Source organism: Pan troglodytes, chromosome 13 (assembly GCF_028858775.2).
Source record: "Pan troglodytes isolate AG18354 chromosome 13, NHGRI_mPanTro3-v2.0_pri, whole genome shotgun sequence".
In the NCBI taxonomy this organism is placed as follows: domain Eukaryota; kingdom Metazoa; phylum Chordata; class Mammalia; order Primates; family Hominidae; genus Pan; species Pan troglodytes.
In genome coordinates this window covers 77,979,329-77,997,214 of record NC_072411.2, presented here as the reverse complement: position 1 = coordinate 77,997,214, position 17,886 = coordinate 77,979,329, and the positions used below count along the sequence as shown (strand labels likewise).

At 36.8% G+C, this 17,886-nt stretch overlaps 1 protein-coding gene across 6 annotated transcripts in view; it reads left to right on the top strand.

Moving 5' to 3' along the window:
* Nucleotides 1-17,886, top strand: part of LNPK (lunapark, ER junction formation factor) — an 84,227-nt gene that overhangs the window by 46,189 nt on the left and 20,152 nt on the right. For all 6 annotated transcript variants that reach the window (XM_016950075.4, XM_016950076.4, XM_054679124.2 and 3 more), the window contains one exon: nt 16,018-16,230. In XM_016950075.4, the coding sequence (XP_016805564.1) occupies nt 16,018-16,230 (213 nt within the window). The remainder of the gene's footprint in view (nt 1-16,017; nt 16,231-17,886) is intronic.

The following is a 17,886-nucleotide window of genomic DNA, read 5'->3' as shown; positions in this document are numbered from 1 at the left end:
CGTTAACTCATCATTTACATTGGGTAGTTCTCTTAATGCCATCCCTCCCCCCTCCCCACACCTCACGACAGGCCCCGGTATGTGATGTTCCCCACCCTGTGTCCAAGTGTTCTCATTGTTCAATTCCCACCTATGAGTGAGAACATGCAGTGTTTGGTTTTCGGTCCTTGTGATAGTTTGCTCAGAATGATGGTTTCCAGCTTCATCCATGTCCCTACAAAGGACATGAACTCATCCTTTTTTATGGCTGCATAGTATTCTATGGTGTATATGTGCCACATTTTCTTAATCCAGTTTATCATTGATGGACATTTGGGTTGGTTCCAAGTCTTTGCTATTGTGAATAGTGCCGCAGTAAACATACATGTGCGTGTGTCTTTATAGTAGCATGATTTATAATCCTTTGGGTATATACCCAGTAATGGGATGGCTGGGTCAAATGGTATTTCTAGTTCTACATCATTGAGGAATTGCCACACTGTCTTTGACAATGGTTGAACTAGTTTACACTCCCACCAACAGTGTAAAAGTGTTCCTATTTCTCCACATTCTCTCCAGCACCTGTTGTTTCCTGACTTTTTAATGATCGCCATTCTAACTGGTGTGAGATGGTACATCATTGTGGTTTTGATTTGCATTTCTCTGATGACCAGTGATGATGAGCATTTTTTCATGTGTCTGTTGGCTGCATAAATGTCTTTTGAGAAGTGTCTGTTCATATCGTTTGCCCACTTTTTGATAGGGTTGTTTGATTTTTTTCTTGTAAATTTGTTTAAGTTCTTTGTAGATTCTGGATATCTTTGTCAGATGGGTAGATTGCAAAAATTTTCTCCCATTCTGTAGATTGCATGTTCAGTCTGATGGTAGTTTCTTCTGCTGTGCAGAAGCTCTTTAGTTTAATTAGATCCCATTTGTCTATTGTGGCTTTTGTTGCCATTGCTTTTAGTGTTTTAGTCATGAAGTCCTTGCCCATGCCTGTGTCCTGAATGGTATTGCCTATGTTTTCTTCTAGGTTTTTTATGGTTTTAGGTCTAACATTTAAGTCTTTAATACATCTTGAATTAATTTTTTGTATAAGGTGTAAGGAAGGGATGCAGTTTCAGCTTTCTGCATATGGCTAGCCAGTTTTCCCAGCACCGTTTATTAAACAGGGAATCTTTTCCCCATTTCTTGTTTTTGTCAGGTTTGTCAAAGATCAGATGGTTGTAGATGTGTGGTGTTATTTCTGAGGCCTCTGTTCTGTTCCATTGGTCTGTATATCTGTTTTGGTACGAGTACCATGCTGTTTTGGATACTGTAGCCTTGTAGTATAGTTTGAAGTCAGGAAGTGTGATGCCTCCAGCTTTGCTCTTTTTGCTTAGGATTGTCTTGGCAATGCAGGCTCTTTTTTGGTTCCATATGAACTTTAAAATAGTTTTTTCCAATTCTGCGAAGAAAGTCACTGGTAGCTTGATGGGGATGGCATTGAATCTATAAATTACCTTGGGCAGTGTGTCCATTTTCACGATATTGATTCTTCCTATCCATGAGCATGGAATGTTCTTCTATTTGTTTGTGTCCTCTTTTATTTTGTTGAGTAGTGGTTTGTAGTTCTCCTTGAAGAGGTCATTCACATCTCTTGTAAGTTGGATTCCTAGGTATTTTATTCTCTTTGAAGCAATTGTGAATGGGAGTTCACTCATGATTTGGTTCTCTGTTTGTCTGTTAATGGTGTATAGGAATGCTTGTGATTTTTGCACATTGATTTTGTATCCTGAGACTTTGCTGAAATTGCTTATCAGCTTAGGGAGATTTTGGGCTGAGATGATGGGGTTTTCTAAATACACAAGCATGTCATCTGCAAAAAGGGACAATTTGACTTCCTCTTTTCCTAATTGAATACCCTTTATTTCTTTTTCCTGCCTGATTGCCTTGGCCAGAACTTCCAACCCTATGTTGAATAGGAGTGGTGAGAGAGGGCATCCCTGCCTTGTGCCAGTTTTCAAAGGGAATGCTTCCAGTTTTTGCCCATTCAATATGATATTTGCTGTAGGTTTGTCATAAATAGCTCTTATTATTTTGAGACACGTCCCATCAATACCTAGTTTATTGAGAGTTTTTAGCATGAAGGGCTGTTGAATTTTGTGAAGGCCTTTTCTGCATCTATTGAGATAATCATGTGGTTTTTGTCTTTGGTTCTGTTTGTGTGGTGGATTACATTTATTGATTTGCATATGTTGAACCAGGCTTGCATCCCAGGGATGAAGCCAACTTGATCGTCATGGATAAGCTTTTTGATGTGCTGCTGGATTCAGTTCACCAGTATTTTATTCAGGATTTTTGCATCGATGTTCATCAGGGATATTGGTCTAAAATTCTCTCTTTTTGTTGTGTCTCTGCCAGGCTTTGGTATCAGGCTGATGCTGGCCTCATAAAATGAGTTAGGGAGGATTCCCTCCTTTTGTATTGTTTGGAATAGTTTCAGAAGGAATGGTGCCAGCTTCTCTTTGTACCTCTGGTAGAATTCAGCTGTGAATTCATTTGGTCCTGTAATTTTTTTGGTTGGTAGGCTATTATTGCCTCAATTTCAGAGCCTGTTATTAGTCTATTCAGGGATTCAGTTTCTTCCTGGTTTAGTCTTGGGAGGGTGTATGTGTCCAGGAATTTATCCATTTCTTTTAGATTTTCTAGTTTATTTGCATAGAGGTGTCTATAGTATTCTCTTATGGTAGTTTGTATTTCTGTGGGATCAGTGGTGATATCCCCTTTATCATTTTTATTGTGTCTATTTGATTCTTCTCTCTTTTCTTCTTTATTAGTCTTGCTAGTGGTCTATCTATTTTGTTGGTCTTTTCAAAAACCAGCTCCTGGAGTCACTGATTTTTTGAAGGGTTTTTTTGTGTCTGTATCTCCTTCAGTTCTGCTCTGATCTTAGTTATTTCTTGCCTTCTGCTAGCTTTTGAATGTGTTTGCTCTTGCTTCTCTAGTTCTTTTAATTGTGTTGTTAGCATGTCGATTTTAGATCTTCCCTGCTTTCTCTTGTGGGCATTTAGTGCTATAAATTTCCCTCTACACGCTGCTTTAAATGTGTCCCAGAGATTCTGATATGTTGTGTCTTTGTTCTCATTGGTTTCAAAGAACATCTTTATTTCTGCCTTCATTTTGTTATTTACCTAGTAGTCATTCAGGAGCAGGTTGTTCAGTTTCCATGTAGTTGTGTGGTTTTGAGTGAGATTCTTAATCCTGAGTTCTAATTTGATTGCACTGTGGTCTGAGAGACAGTTTGTTGTGATTTCTGTTCTTTTACATTTGCTGAGGAGTGCTTTATTTCCAACTATGTGATCAATTTTGGAGTAAGTGCGATGTGATGCTGAGAAGAATGTATATTCTGTTGATTTGGGGTGGAGAGTTCTGTAGATCCCTATTAAGGCAGCTTGGTGCAGAGCTGAGTTCAAGTCCTGGATATCCTTGTTAACCTTCTGTCTCGTTGATCTGTCTAATATTGACAGTGGGGTGTTAAAGTCTCCCATTATTGTGTGGGAGTGTAAGTCTCTTTGTAGGTTGCTAAGGACTTACCTTATGAATCTGGGTGCTCCTGTGTTGGGTGCATATATATTTAGGATAGTTAGCTCTTCTTGTTGAATTGACTCCTTTACCATTATGTAATGGCCTTCTTTGTCTCTTTTGATCTTTGTTGGTTTAAAGTCTGTTTTCTCACAGACTAGAATTGTAACCCCTGCTTTTTTTTTGTTTTCCATTTGCTTGGTAGGTCTTCCTCCGTCCCTTTATTTTGAGCCTATATGTGTCTCTGCACGTGAAATGGGTTTCCTGAATACAGCACACTGATGGGTCTTGACTCTTTATCCAATTTGCCAGTCTGTGTCTTTTAATTGGGGCATTTAGCCCATTTACATTTAAGGTTAATATTGTTATATGTGAATTTGATCCTGTCATTATGATGTTAGCTGGTTATTTTGCTCGTTAGTTGATGCAGTTTCTTCCAAACATTAATAGTTGTTACAATTTGGCATGTTTTTGCAGTGGCTGGTACCGTTAGTTCCTTTCCATGTTTAGTGCTTCCTTCAGGAGCTCTTGTAAGGCAGGCCTGGTGGTGACAAAATCTCTCAGCATTTGCTTGTCTGTGAAGGATATTATTTCTCCTTCACTTATGAAGCTTAGTTTGGCTGGATATGAAATTCTGGGTTGAAAATTCTTTTAAGAATGTTGAATATTGACCCCCACTCTCTTCTGTCTCATAGTTTCTGCTGAGAGATCTGTTGTTAGTCTGTTGGGCTTCCCTTTGTGGGCAACTCGACTTTTCTCTCTGGCTGCACTTAACATTTTTTCCTGCATTTCAACCTTGGTGAATCTGACAATTACGTGTCTTGGGGTTGCTCTTGTCAAGGAGTATCTTTGTGGTATTCTCTGTATTTCCTGGATTTGAATGTTCACCTGCCTTGCTAGGTTGGGAAAGTTCTCCTGGATAATATCCTGAAGAGTGTTTTCCAGCTTGGTTCCATCCTCCCCATCACTTTCAGGTACACCAATGAAACGTAGATTTGGTCTTTTCACATAGTCCCATATTTCTTGGATGCTTTGTTCATTTCTTTTTACTCTTTTCTCTCTAAACTTCTCGCTTCATTTCATTCATTTGATCTTCAATCACTGATACCCTTTCTTCTGTTTGATCAAATCAGCTACTGAAGCTTGTGCATGCATCACGTAGTTCTCGTGCCATGGTTTTCAGCTCCATCAGGTCATTTAAGGTCTTCTCTATGCTGTTTATTCTAGTTAGCCATTTGTCTAATCTTTTTTCAAGGTTTATAGCTTCCTTGCGATGGGTTCGAACATCCTCCTTTAGCTTGGAGAAGTTTGTTATTACTGGCCTTCTGAAGCCTTCTTCTCTCAACTTGTCAAAATTGTTCTCCATCCAGCTTTGTTCCTTTGCTGGCAAGGAGCTGCGATCCTTTGGAAGAGAAGAGGTGCTCTGGTTTTTAGAATTTTCAGCTTTTCTGCTCTGGTTTCTCCCCATCTTTGTGGTTTTATCTACCTTTGGTATTTGATGATGGTGACCTATAGATGGGGTTTTGGTGTAGATGTCCTTTTTGTTGATGTTGATGCTATTCCTTTCTGTTTGTTAGTTTTCCTTCTAACAGTCAGGACCCTCAGCTGCAGGTCCGTTGCAGTTTGCTGGAGGTCCACTCCAGACCCTGTTTGCCTGGGTATCACCAGAGGAGGCTGCAGAGCAGCAAATATTGCTGCCTGATCCTTCCTCTGGACGCTTCGTCTCAGAGGGGCACCCGGCTGTATAAGGTGTCGGTCGACCCCTACTGGCAGGTGTCTCCCAGTTAGGCTACACAGTGGTCAGGGACCCACTTGAGGAGGCAGTCTGTCTGTTCTCAGAGCTCAAACTCCATGCTGGGAGAACCAGTGCTCTCTTCAGAGCTGTCAGACAGGGACGTTTTAAGTCTGCAGAAGTTTCTGCTGCCTTTTGTTCAGCAATGCCCTGCCCCCAGAGGTGGAGTCTACAGAGGCAGGCAGGCCTGGTTGAGCTGAGGTGGACTCCACCAAGTTCGAGCTTCCTGGCCCCTTTGTTTACCTACTCAAGCCTCAGCAATGGCAGACGCCCCTCCCCCACCCCAGGCTGCTGCCTTGCAGTTCGATCTCGGACTGCTGTGCCAGCAGTGAGCAAGGCTCCGTGAGCGTAGGATCCGCCAAACCAGGCACGGGATATAATCCCCTGGTGTGTGGTTTGCTCAGACTGTTGAAAAAGCACAGTATTAGGGTGGGAGTGTACCGATTTTCCAGGTAGTGTCTGTGACGGCTTCCCTTGGCTTGGAAAGGGAAATCTCCTGACTCCTTGCGCTTCCCAGGTGAGGCAATGCCCCGCCCTGCTTCAGCTCATCCTCTGTGGGCTGCACCCACTGGCCAACCAGTCCCAGTGAGATGAACCAGGTACCTCAGTTGGAAATCCAGAAATCACCCGTCTTCTGTGTTGATCGTGCTGGGAGCTGCAGACTGGAGCTGTTCCTATTCGGCCATCTTGGAATGATCTGCAATAGTATCCATGTGGAATAATTAATGATGGAGGAGAGAGTAGGGAGAATTGATTTGGAACTGTCCATGAGTAGGCAAGAGGGGATGTGATCTAGTATACAAGTGGAGAAGTCGGCTTTTGACAAGTGTGTGATAGCTCATCTTTAGCAATGAGGAAAGTCTGAGAACATGGGAAGACATAGGTAGGTGGCTGGGTTCTTTTTTTGAGATGTTTTCTTTTTTTGAGATGAAGTCTCACTGTATCACCCAGGCTGGAGTGCAGTGGCATGATCTCGGCTTGCTGCAACCTCTGACTCCAAGGTTCAAGTGATTCTCCTGCCTCAGCTTCCTGAGTAGCTGGGATTACAGGTGCCCGCCATGACACCTGGCTAATTTTTGTAGTTTTAGTAGATACGGGGTTTCACCATGACAGCCAGGCTGGTCTGAAACTCTTGACCTCAAGTGATCTGCCCACCTCAGCCTCCCAAAGTTTTGGGATTATAGGTGTGAGCTACTGCGCCCAGCCAATTTTCTGATTGTATCTCTATTTTCTTAGTGAGGATGAGGTTGGGGGAGATAATGTTGGAGGCTTGAAGAAAAGGTATGGAATAATGCCAGGGGACTCTAAAGGCTACTTAAAATGAATAGTCATAAATTTAATGCAGGATTCTGTGTGCTTTTCCAGTTACAGTCACCCGTGTAGGTGCCAGCATGGAGTAGGCAAATGGTTGGTTTTAAGCAGGGTTGGGGTTTTGCCTCATGTGTTAGATAATTTGATAAGGGGGCCAGGAGCTGAAGTTGTTTGTAGGCGAGCCATTATCACAATGGATTATGGAATTTAAGATGATTATGAGGGAAATAAAGACATGAATGGTAGTGATGGACAGTCAAAAGGTGTTGGTAGTATTAATACAGGAATCCACAAACTGCAACCTGCAAATGTAGGCCAAGACTTGTGTTTTATGGTTCTTCAGCTTAGAATGTTTTCACATTTTCAAAGCATTCTAAAAAATAAAGAGTAAGAATATGCAACAGGAGCTTATGTGGTCTGCAAAGCCTAAAATGTTTATTATGTGGCTCTTTCCAAAAATGTTCACTGACCTATTAATAATTAATGGGTTATAGATCTTGCAGTTGGAGGAGGTAAGCTGAGAGGTTAGTGGTTGGAGAACAGGATGCTTAAACCTGAGAAGTGATCAGTTATTTCTGGTTGCAAAGTTATAGGAATAGGTTATCACCATAGGAGTGAATGATTGAAATAGGGAGAATGATCAGATTTTTGGAGGATGCCCTAAAAATGAAATCTTTTTTTTTTTTTTTTTTTGAAGACATGGTCTCACTGTCACCCAGGCTGGAGTGCAGTGGTGTCATCATGGCTTACTGTGACCTCCACATCCTGGGCTCCAGCCATCCTCCCACCTCAGCCTCCTGAGTAGCTGGGACTACGAGTATGTACCACTGTGCCTAGCTAATTTTTTAACTTTTTGTAGAGATGGGGTTTCACTATGTTGCCCAGGCTGGTCTCGAACTCCTGGGCTCAAGTGATCCATCAGCCTCGGCCTCCCAAAGTGCTAGAATTACAGGCCTTAATCACCACGCCCAGCCTAAAAACAAATCCTTAAGTGACCCTCTTATTGTTTTCTAGGAGGAAACCACCTGCACATTTTCTTTTGCCTTTTGTACTCAGCCCTGCACCTTTACTAATGAAATGTAACAAAAGAAAAGTCAATTGTATCTTGCCACAGCTAAATTCAAAATCAGTTATTTTTGCAGAGACATTTAATGGTTTTAGCAAATAGAGTACAACTTATTTCAGTAGGTTTTAGTTTACTCACTTGTGTTCCATAGCATGTATTGAAAATTAAAGTAGAAATTATAGATCTTTTTTTGATCTTTATACCAAATGGAGCAATACCTTATATTTTGCTGGTTTTTGGGCATGTGTTTGATTAAGAGAATGTGAAAAATGCCTTATAAAATAATAAATTCACCTTAACAAATTTGCCTTATAAGAAATTTGGATGTTCTTTACATAAGTATCAAATTTATACTGTTACAATTGTTTAGTATATAACAAACCATCCTGAAATTTAGTGATTTAACACAGCATTCTTTTTTTGCTCATGAAATTTGCTTGGCTAGGGTTTGGTGGAGACAGCTTATCTGTGTCTCACATCAGTTAGAGCTACTTTACTGAGCTAGAGGATCTACTATCAAGGTGGTTTACACAGCTGGCAAGTTGGTGCTGGCTGTTGTTTCCAAGTTGGTGCTGGCTGTTGTTTCTTCTCCACATGGACTTCTCTCGGGTCAGTTGAGCTTACTCTTCCCTGGTGGCAGGTTCCAAGACCAGGGAGCATAGGAGACAAAAAGTCCTGGATTCTGGCACAACGTTGTTCTCTTTGTCAAAGTCAGAGTACAATTTCAAGGGGAGGGTACACAGACACCCTCTGCTCTCGTTTGTTGAAAGGAGAATCAAAGGATTTTGGAGTCTTATTTTAAAACTGCCACATGTACTTTAATATAGATAACAAAGGCATTTCTATCCCAATCCAGTTTTCATTGTTTATCTCAAATGCCATCATCACTGTAAACCCTTTCTTCAGCCCATCTAGATGGGCTGAAGTTGTCAGTCCTCACCTCTTGTGAAGTCCTCACTTCACTCTATAGTACTTTGTTGGCTCCCGTTATATGGCATTTAGCTTGTATTAGAATATTTAGTGAGTTTGTTTTTCTTGTCTTAAAGATAGCTTGCTACCTCTGTATGCAACTCTGAATCCCCTTCAATGTGCTTATACTGGTGCTTTACTCTTAGTGGTTGCTTAATAAATGAGTTGAAGAAAATAAAAGTAAACATTTATTTTGGCATTGCTGTATTTTGTTTAAATGTTATAAAATAGTAATTTACCAAATAGGACCTTGGTGAACTGCAAGGTTCATGTTCTTTAATGTTGAGATTTCTAGAAGTTAGGCCAGATCAAAAATAAATTATTAAGGTGATAAAGGAAAGTAAATGTTAAGACAAGGAACTATAAAGCAAAATGTATTTTTAATTTGAAAAGCAGAACAAAAGAACAAACTCAACTAAAGGCTGGCAAGTGATATATATTATTATTAATAGAAAACTTTCTGCTTAAAGATAGCTTTTCTGTATGGACTTCTGAAGTTAAGCTGAGATTCTAAATGCAGCAGGCTGATTAGCAATCTTAATTCTATCTGCAATCTTTATCTGCCTTGCATGTAACATATTTACAGAATGGACAGGAAGATGGGGACGTTTTTGAGAGGCCATTTTCCTGTTTATCACTCCAAATAAGCTGGGTAATAGGCAGTTGGAAATTTAACATTGAAATGCAAGAGGAAAATAGATTGATTTCATAGGTGTTTATTAAGCTCATACTCTGTACCAGTTACCTTTGCCACATCATGTGTCTGCAGAGATGTAGTTCCTGCTTATTAGCTTTTGATTAAAAGGGGTATACACATGTAATAAACGGTATGGTAAGGACCAAAATGAAGATAGGCACGAATTACAATGCATTATAACTTTTAATAATAATTTGCTGTGAGAATAGGATTGAAAAAGTACTCTTCAGGTAAAGGATTTATTCCATGTGCAAGGACTGGAAGAGAGAAAGAACTTCGCACCTCGAGGCACTACAAATATTGCCATATCCCTGAAAAAGGAAGGTAGGGGTCATATGAAGGAGGGATCAAATTATGAAGGGCTTTTTCTGCATCATTATGTAGTATAGTTCTGGAGTTCAGGACTTTATCTTATACACAACATATAAAGTCAATGGAGGCTTTGAATTTTACATCAAGTTAGCATTTTATGAAGAATTTTTTTTTTTTTTTTTTTTTTTTTTTTTTTTTTTTTTTTAGTAACATGGAGGTTATGTTGGATTGGAGAGAATATGACTGAGCCATAGAGAACAATTAGGAATATCATCTAATATAGTTAAAAGATAAAGGCCTGTACTAGATAAGGTTACAGCAATAGCGCTGAGGAAAAAGAAGAGATTTGAGAGATAATTCAGGAGTAGATTGATACAGGCAATCTACTGTATTTGGAAAGCGGGGCAGGGGTTGGGGGTGGGAGGAAGAATCAAGATGTGACCTACGTTTTTGTTTGGACAACTCTTAGGTGTTAGTATGTTAAGCCAGATAAAGAACATAATTGGAATACTGGTTTCTGTAGAAGATAATAAATTTACTTTTGGTTCTGTTGAATGGGAGTTATAGCAAGATGCTGAGGTTCATAGGTAGTTGATTATTTCATATGGAGCTCAGGAGAAAGGTTGAGGTTATAGATATACAGATTAGAAATAATTGGGAGGCATAGGTGATTATTATTGGAATATGAGATTGAGTGAAATTGCCCAGAGAGAGAAAATAGAGTAAGAGCACCTAAGACAGAACTACAGGGAACATTGACATTTAAGAGTAGATGAAGAAACAAGAGCCCAGGAAAAAGAATGAATGATCAGAGTCAAAAGTAGAGCTAGATTGGTAGTAAGTAGAAGACTGAAATGAGGCCTTTGAATTTGACAGGTTGCATAACACAGAGAATATGGGCATTTTTGTCATAAAAACCAGAATTTGAATCCTGGCTCCATCTCTTATTTTACTGTGAGAATTTTAGCAAGTTACTTAGCCACTGAACTTTGGTTTCTTCTTTTGAAAACTGGGGATAGGAGTTACCCCAAAGGATTGATATAAATAGTAGATGAAATTAGTAAATTCATATATAGTGCCTAGCATGGTTCCTAGCAAAATAGGGATTTGATAAAGAGTAGCTATGTTAACGCAACATTAGTAGTGGTATTATAATGTTGTTGGTGACCAAAGCAGTGATACTTTCAGTGGTGGGTAATACTGTGGTAGCTAAAAAGGAGCACAAAAACCAGATTGAGTTGTGTTAAGAAGTGAAATGCAGAGAAGTTTTTTTTGTTTGTTTTTCATAAAGCTTTGCCTCTATAGGAAGGAAGAGGTTATAAAGTCATTTTTTAGCAATAAAAAGACATTGACCTATTGAGAGTACAATTTTAATAGCGAAATAGGGTAGAAGCTGAATTTGGAGCAGCTTAGTATGAGTGGATGTGAACAGAAGATACAGTGACCATGGACTTCAGAAAGTTTTGAAAGTAGAAGGAAGAGATGTCTTTATTATTTTGATTATTTAAAGGAATTACATTCAAATAAGTTAAAAAATACAGAACTGAAAACAATAGAAATTTACCTGAAAATATATCCCTGTGCCCTAACTATAGTACTATAGTATAAAATTATACTATAGTATAATTTTTTTCACAATTACAAAAAGCAAAATTCACCCCAAGAGTTTCCACATTTGCATATGTGAATAGGCTTAAAGATTCCCCCACCCCCATTACTAAAATCCAATTTCTGAAATTTTCTCTTATGAGTCTTAGAACTGGACACAGGAGTTCAGAAAGCCTTTGACCAGTGCTAGGGAAAATATGAATATTGCCTTTGTAGTTTTGCCAACACTCATATTAAGGAAATTTGGAACCTAGTGGGGTTTTAGTTCACGTAAGGAGCAAGAAAAAACAAACAATCTCATCAAAAAGTGGGCTAAGAACATGAATAGACAATTCTCAAAAGAAAATATACAAATGGGCAACAAACATGAAAAAATGCTCAACATCACTAATGATCAGGGAAATGCAAATCAAAACCAAAATGCAGTACCACCTTACCCCTGCAAGAATGGCCATAATAAAAAAATTTTAAAAATAGTAGATGTTGGTGTGGGTGTGGTGAACAGGGAACACTTCTGCACTGCTGGTGGGAATGTAAACTAGTACAACCACTGTGGAAAACAGTATGGATATTTCCTTAAAAAATAAAAGTAGAACTACCATTTGATCCAGCAATCCCACGATGGAGTTTCTACCCAGAGGAAAATAAGTCATTACACGAAAAAGATACTTGCACATACATGTTTATAGCAGCACAATTCGCAATCACAAAAACGTGGAACCAACCCAAATGTCATCAACCAATGAGTGGATAAAGAAACTGAGAGAGAGAGATATTTTTTATATATATATATATATATATATATATATATATATATATGAATGAATGAATGATGGAATACTACTCAGCCATAAAAAGGAATGAATTAACAGCATTCACAGTGACCTGGATGAGATTGGAGACTATTACTCTAAGTGAAGTAACTCAGGAATGGAAAACCAAACATCGTATGTTCTCACTCATAAGTGGCAGCTAAGCTGTGAGGGTGCAAAGGCATAAGAATGACACAATGGACTTTGGGGACTCAGGGGAAAGGGCGGGAAGGGGATGGGAATAAAAGACTACAAATAGGTGCAGTGTATACTGTTTGGGTGATGGGTGCATGAAGATCTTAAAATCACCACTAAAGAACTTACTCATGTAATTAAACACCACCTGTTCCTCAGTAACCTATGGAAATAATAAAGGAACTGGTACTATTAGCTAGATGAAAATCCAGGCCTCCTAATTATTGTATGGTGTTCTTCCTACCACAGCTTGATAATAGAACAAAGACAAAACCTTCTAGCAGCATAAAAAGAGTATTTAAAAAATCTGATAAATTAAGGGACAAGTATTTGTATTATAAAACATTCATCCCAATATTATTTAATGGCAAGCTAGAATTATACATTTAAGTTTTTATATAAATTGTGAATTTATACATGTAAACGACTTCACAAATAACTACGGGAACATTTAATGTGTAAATTAGTATCTATATATTTTAAATAATTGCCTTAGAAATTCTAGATTGCTTAGTTTTTGATTTATAATAATCGTTGGAACCTTTAGATATGCACTATTTCTGCTAATAGTTATTGCCTGTTAAGTACTTCGCATGTGCTTTGGCTGAGTTCTTTGTCTTGATTTTCTCATTTAATCTTTACAACAACCATAAGATGTAAGTATTCGCATTATGAGAAAGCTGAACTGAGTGATATCATCAACTTGGAAAAGGTAGCATACGTATCTAGTAAACAGGGTGGAGCTAAAATTATGACCATTTGATCCCAGAGTCTTTGCTTTGCACAGCTATGCTGTTTTATCATTAATTTAAGCTTCTGTTTAATATAGTAGTTTTAAAAATATATCATTTGGATTCTGTTTGCTTCATTTTTAATTGATATATAATTGTACATATTTTTGGGGTTACATACTTGCATACAATTTATGATGATTAAATCAAGGTAATTGGGATATCTATCACCTCAAACATTTATCTTTTATTTATGTTGAGAACTTTCCAGTTCTTCTCTTCTAGCTATTTTGAATGACACATTATTGTTAATTGTAGTCACCCTACTGTACTATCAAACACTAGCTCTTATTCCTTCTAACTATATTTTTGTACCCACTAACCAACCTTTATTCATAACCCTTAATAAGTAACCTCTTTGAAAAGAACTTGGTGATGGGTCTGTTTGCTTAGTTTTGAATTTAAACCTAATATAGGCATGTCATCATCCTCAGTGAGTATGATTTTTGTTGGGTCATTGATCATTGATGAGATCAATTGATACTACGGTTGAGAATTAACCTTATGGCATGCTCCTTATGATTTTTTGCCAGATTCATGTGGAATGCTTGGTGGCTCTTTTGGGGGCTTTGTATCTTACGTTTAAGGCAGGAAATGTTGAACATATCTAATATGACTATTTTGTTGAGTACTGGAAACTTTTTAGAGTAATTAATACAAAACTTTATGAATCACAAGTAGTTAAAAGTAGATAAATCTGAGGTATTTTAAATTGAGACTACCAGAATATTTTATAATAGTTTGACAAATACAGATTTGGTACCTTGTTATTTTGAACTATTGAAGATATTGTAACCCTTGATACTTGCTTTTCCTTTGAAAATGATGAAACTACATTTTCTCCCTTTTGTAACTCTGCTATAACATTTTCCCCCTTTGCCTAAATTTAGATTTAGAATTATTAAGGTACGTCTCTTTTATGGAATGCTTGACATGGTGTCCTTTGTTAGCTAGTCTCCTTTCAGTGGTGTACTAGTGATAGTAAAAGCATTTCAGGTAATTTTCACTGGGTAAATGCACATTTAGAGGAAGTAGTCTCAAGTCTTCGTGAAGAGGAAGGATAATAGCTGCTTTTATATAGTCTAATAAATGCTAAACTTTCATTTATCTGGAAGAAAAATGCCACTTTTTGAGTTATGCTTTACCTGAAAGTTGGCTGAAAAATGATTTACAGTATTTGATGCCTTATTTTTAAATGAGTAGTTTAAATTATCAAATCCTAATATGATTTTATTGATTTCAGTACCTTTTGCAGCATTTAATGGCTTTCCTAATATGCAACCACCTATTAAGGTGCTCCTTGTGAGTAAAAAATAAAGTTAGCAGCTAATTTGCAGACGTTAGGATATGATTTGTTCAGGTAACAGCTGAAATTTTCTATATAAATTGCATGGAAAGTAGCAAAACATAAAGATGGTTCCATTTATATAATGATACTGTGCTTTTAATTTATTATTGCCATGGCTTGGTTAAAGACTAAATTGTGAACCAATGGAAAATTAGTTGATCCCAGTAATTTTAGCTAAAATCATTTGAAAATACTTAGTTGTGTACAAAAACTGTCATCTGAAATAAGTATTCATTAAATGCGAGCTATCAGTTTACAGACATTATCATATTTAATTCTCATAACAATTAGTTAATATTATTATCCTGATTTTACAGATAAAATAACAGGTTTATCAAAGTTAAGTAACCTATCTGAAGTCATGTAGCCAGAGCCAGGATTCCAACCAAATCTTTCTAACTGCAGGGCCCCGGTTCTTAGCTAGTAGACTAGATTGGGATGAACTAAGATCTGATGCTAGAGCTGTACTTTCAATTGCGATGAACTTTCATGTAATTCTTTAACTGTCAAATAGAGTCCAAGTGTTTTGCTTCTGGACATATGTATTTTTACTATTTATGCCAATTATAAATAACTTACTTAGTTTCAGCTCACTAATTCAGGATTTGTGATAATTTAATGTGATAGGTAGAATTGAAAAAGTATAAAGGCTTCTTTATGTGAAATCTTACCACTGACATTCAAGTAAAATATTGGTGGGAATAGAGAATAATAGAATTCAATTTTACGTTACTGAGTACAAGTCATGAAACTTTTTTTGTAAAGAGCCAGATAGTAAATATAGTTAAATGGCCCTGAGAGCCATATGGTCTCTGTTGCAACTACTCTACTCTTCTAAAGCAGCCATAGACAATCTGTAAACAAAAGAACTGGCCTGTGTTCTAATAAAACTACAAAAGCAGGCGGCAGCCTGAATTTGGCATGTTTGCTGACCCCTGTTACAGAGAATCTTGTAATTTCTGTAACTATAAGCTAAGATGTATTAATGATGAAACATTGTTTATATGGAGTAGATCTGTTGAATGTTTTGGCCAAAACAAATTTGCCAAAAGGATAGCAATACCATAAAGGAGAATGGAAATGGTACCTAATAGTAAAAATACTTTTTCAGCATTTCTATGACTACTTAGATTAATTACTTTGATAATTCCAGAATATACTTATTCACTTATCACTTAGTTTTTAGTTTTTTAAATCTTGAAAAACAAATCTGCAATTTGGAGTTTTCACTAATTCTGATAAACTTTCTTTCCTTTATTATGATGAGGACGATTACTTTAAAAAGACATGGCACATAATTGGGTGATTTTATTTTACTGGATTTGTTTTGAAAAGTGGTATCAGTAGCTACACTTAGATCATGGCTTGTTGTGTAAACATGTACAGTTGAACTGTAAGTTCAGAAATAGAGTACTTTGTTTTCAATGTCACATATTATAGATTTATTATTATAAGTAATTTTGACACTGCAATGCCTTTTGGGGCGTAAAATTTTAATAAATATAAATTGTTTGTGATACTGGCTAATATGGTATATTGGAAATTAAGTCTAGTATGTACTTACTCTTCTCAGAGATTCGTCAGCGAACTGCAGCTCAAAGAAACCTTTCTCCAACACCAGCAAGCCCTAACCAAGGCCCTCCTCCACAAGTTCCAGTATCTCCTGGACCACCAAAGGACAGTTCTGCCCCTGGTGGACCCCCAGAAAGGACTGTTACTCCAGCCCTATCATCAAATGTGTTACCAAGACATCTTGGATCCCCTCCTACTTCAGTGCCTGGAATGGGTAAACAGAGCACTTAATGTTATTTACCGTTTATATTGTTTTCTCTGGTTACCAATAAAACGGGCCATTTTCAGATGGTATGGAAATGGCATTTCATTTGGAAATAGCAGAGCAGTTATCTGATTAAGCAGGAGTTCCATATTCAATTAGCCATAACTCTTTACAGCTGGCACCTTGTGATACTGAAACCTATTTCTTGAGCTCATTTAACTGTTATGGCTTCTTTGTTTAAATAGCAATAAAACTTTGTATTATTCTGTAGCCAACAGTACAGCATATCTTTTTATATTCAACTTTAGAATGCCTCCAGATTTATGTAAAACAGGGATAGAAGAAAACACTTTTGGAATGTATTGATGTTTTTTGCTCAACTCCATATATTTTTAAACATGACAACATATTTCAGGAATAATACTCCTGTATTGTATACTTTTGTTAATGTGGGCTAGTAGATTTTTTTTTTTAAGGCATAGAACCTTAGTATTTTCTGATAGATATTTTATAAAGCTCTATTAAATGAACATATTCTCTTTATTTCATAGATTATCTCTTTTCACTGTGGTGGATCTCTAGGGGAAGATCCCATTCTGAAGTGTAATAGACTATAGTACCCTCCAGTTTCTTTTGGAGTGTGACTGGGGCATGGAAGTCCACTGCTTTAGCACAGATCACATTGTTTTATGTAGATTTCCATTTCATATTGTTGCATATGTTAGTAAATTATTTATTTTGTTTTAGATTATTCTAATGTAGATTACTTTGTTATTTCATGACTAATTACTAATATATAATTAATAATGATTTTGAGGCTAGGCAGTAGCTGATATCAGGTAATCAGAGCATTTGTGTAGTAAAATCAATAAAAAATGAAAATGTCACTTAGTACAGTAGATGTTTTTCCTGTTTTCCTTCAAAAATGCAGCGTAAGATTTTAGAAGACTAAAAAAACTCTTCATTTATTAACAAATTAAGAATACTGACTATAAATGAAATGTATACAAATCTTAAAACTTTTAAAATAGTTACGTAAAACAATACTTTTAAATTTGACATATAATGACAATACTTAAGGCAGCCATATATTTTATGAAATTGAGAAAAGTTAAATGATTGAAAATTACTAATGTTTCTGTTGTTATCTGGTTGATTTGAGATACCCATGATTTGTAAATTAAAATTCCTGGTTGTTTAATGAAAGAACTTTTTTGGGTGCGAATGTATGGATTATATACATTTGTATATCTAACTTATTTTAAGCAAAAAGTTTAGCAACATATAAAGTAATAAAAATTGTATTGCACGTGTAAGAATAGGACTATAGAAGGAATAATAGCCTAGATTTTATGATCATGTAAATATAACATGTTTTACTGAAGTTTTTAATTAGTTTCTGTGTGAAAGACTTTAAATTGTACATTGTCAAAAATGTGAATGAGTTAAATAATTTATTATAAAGAAGATTAAATACTTAGTTTTTTCTTTATGCCATATTTGTGGAAGAGAATCAATTAATGTGTATTACCACAGAGCTCCCATATGTTTGAAAATTAATAACCAGCAGGTACTTGATAATTTGCCAAGCTGTGTAAAAATGACCAGTATTCCTACAATGATTGCTTTTGATGTTTGTGTTAATTACCATTGTCTATAACAGCA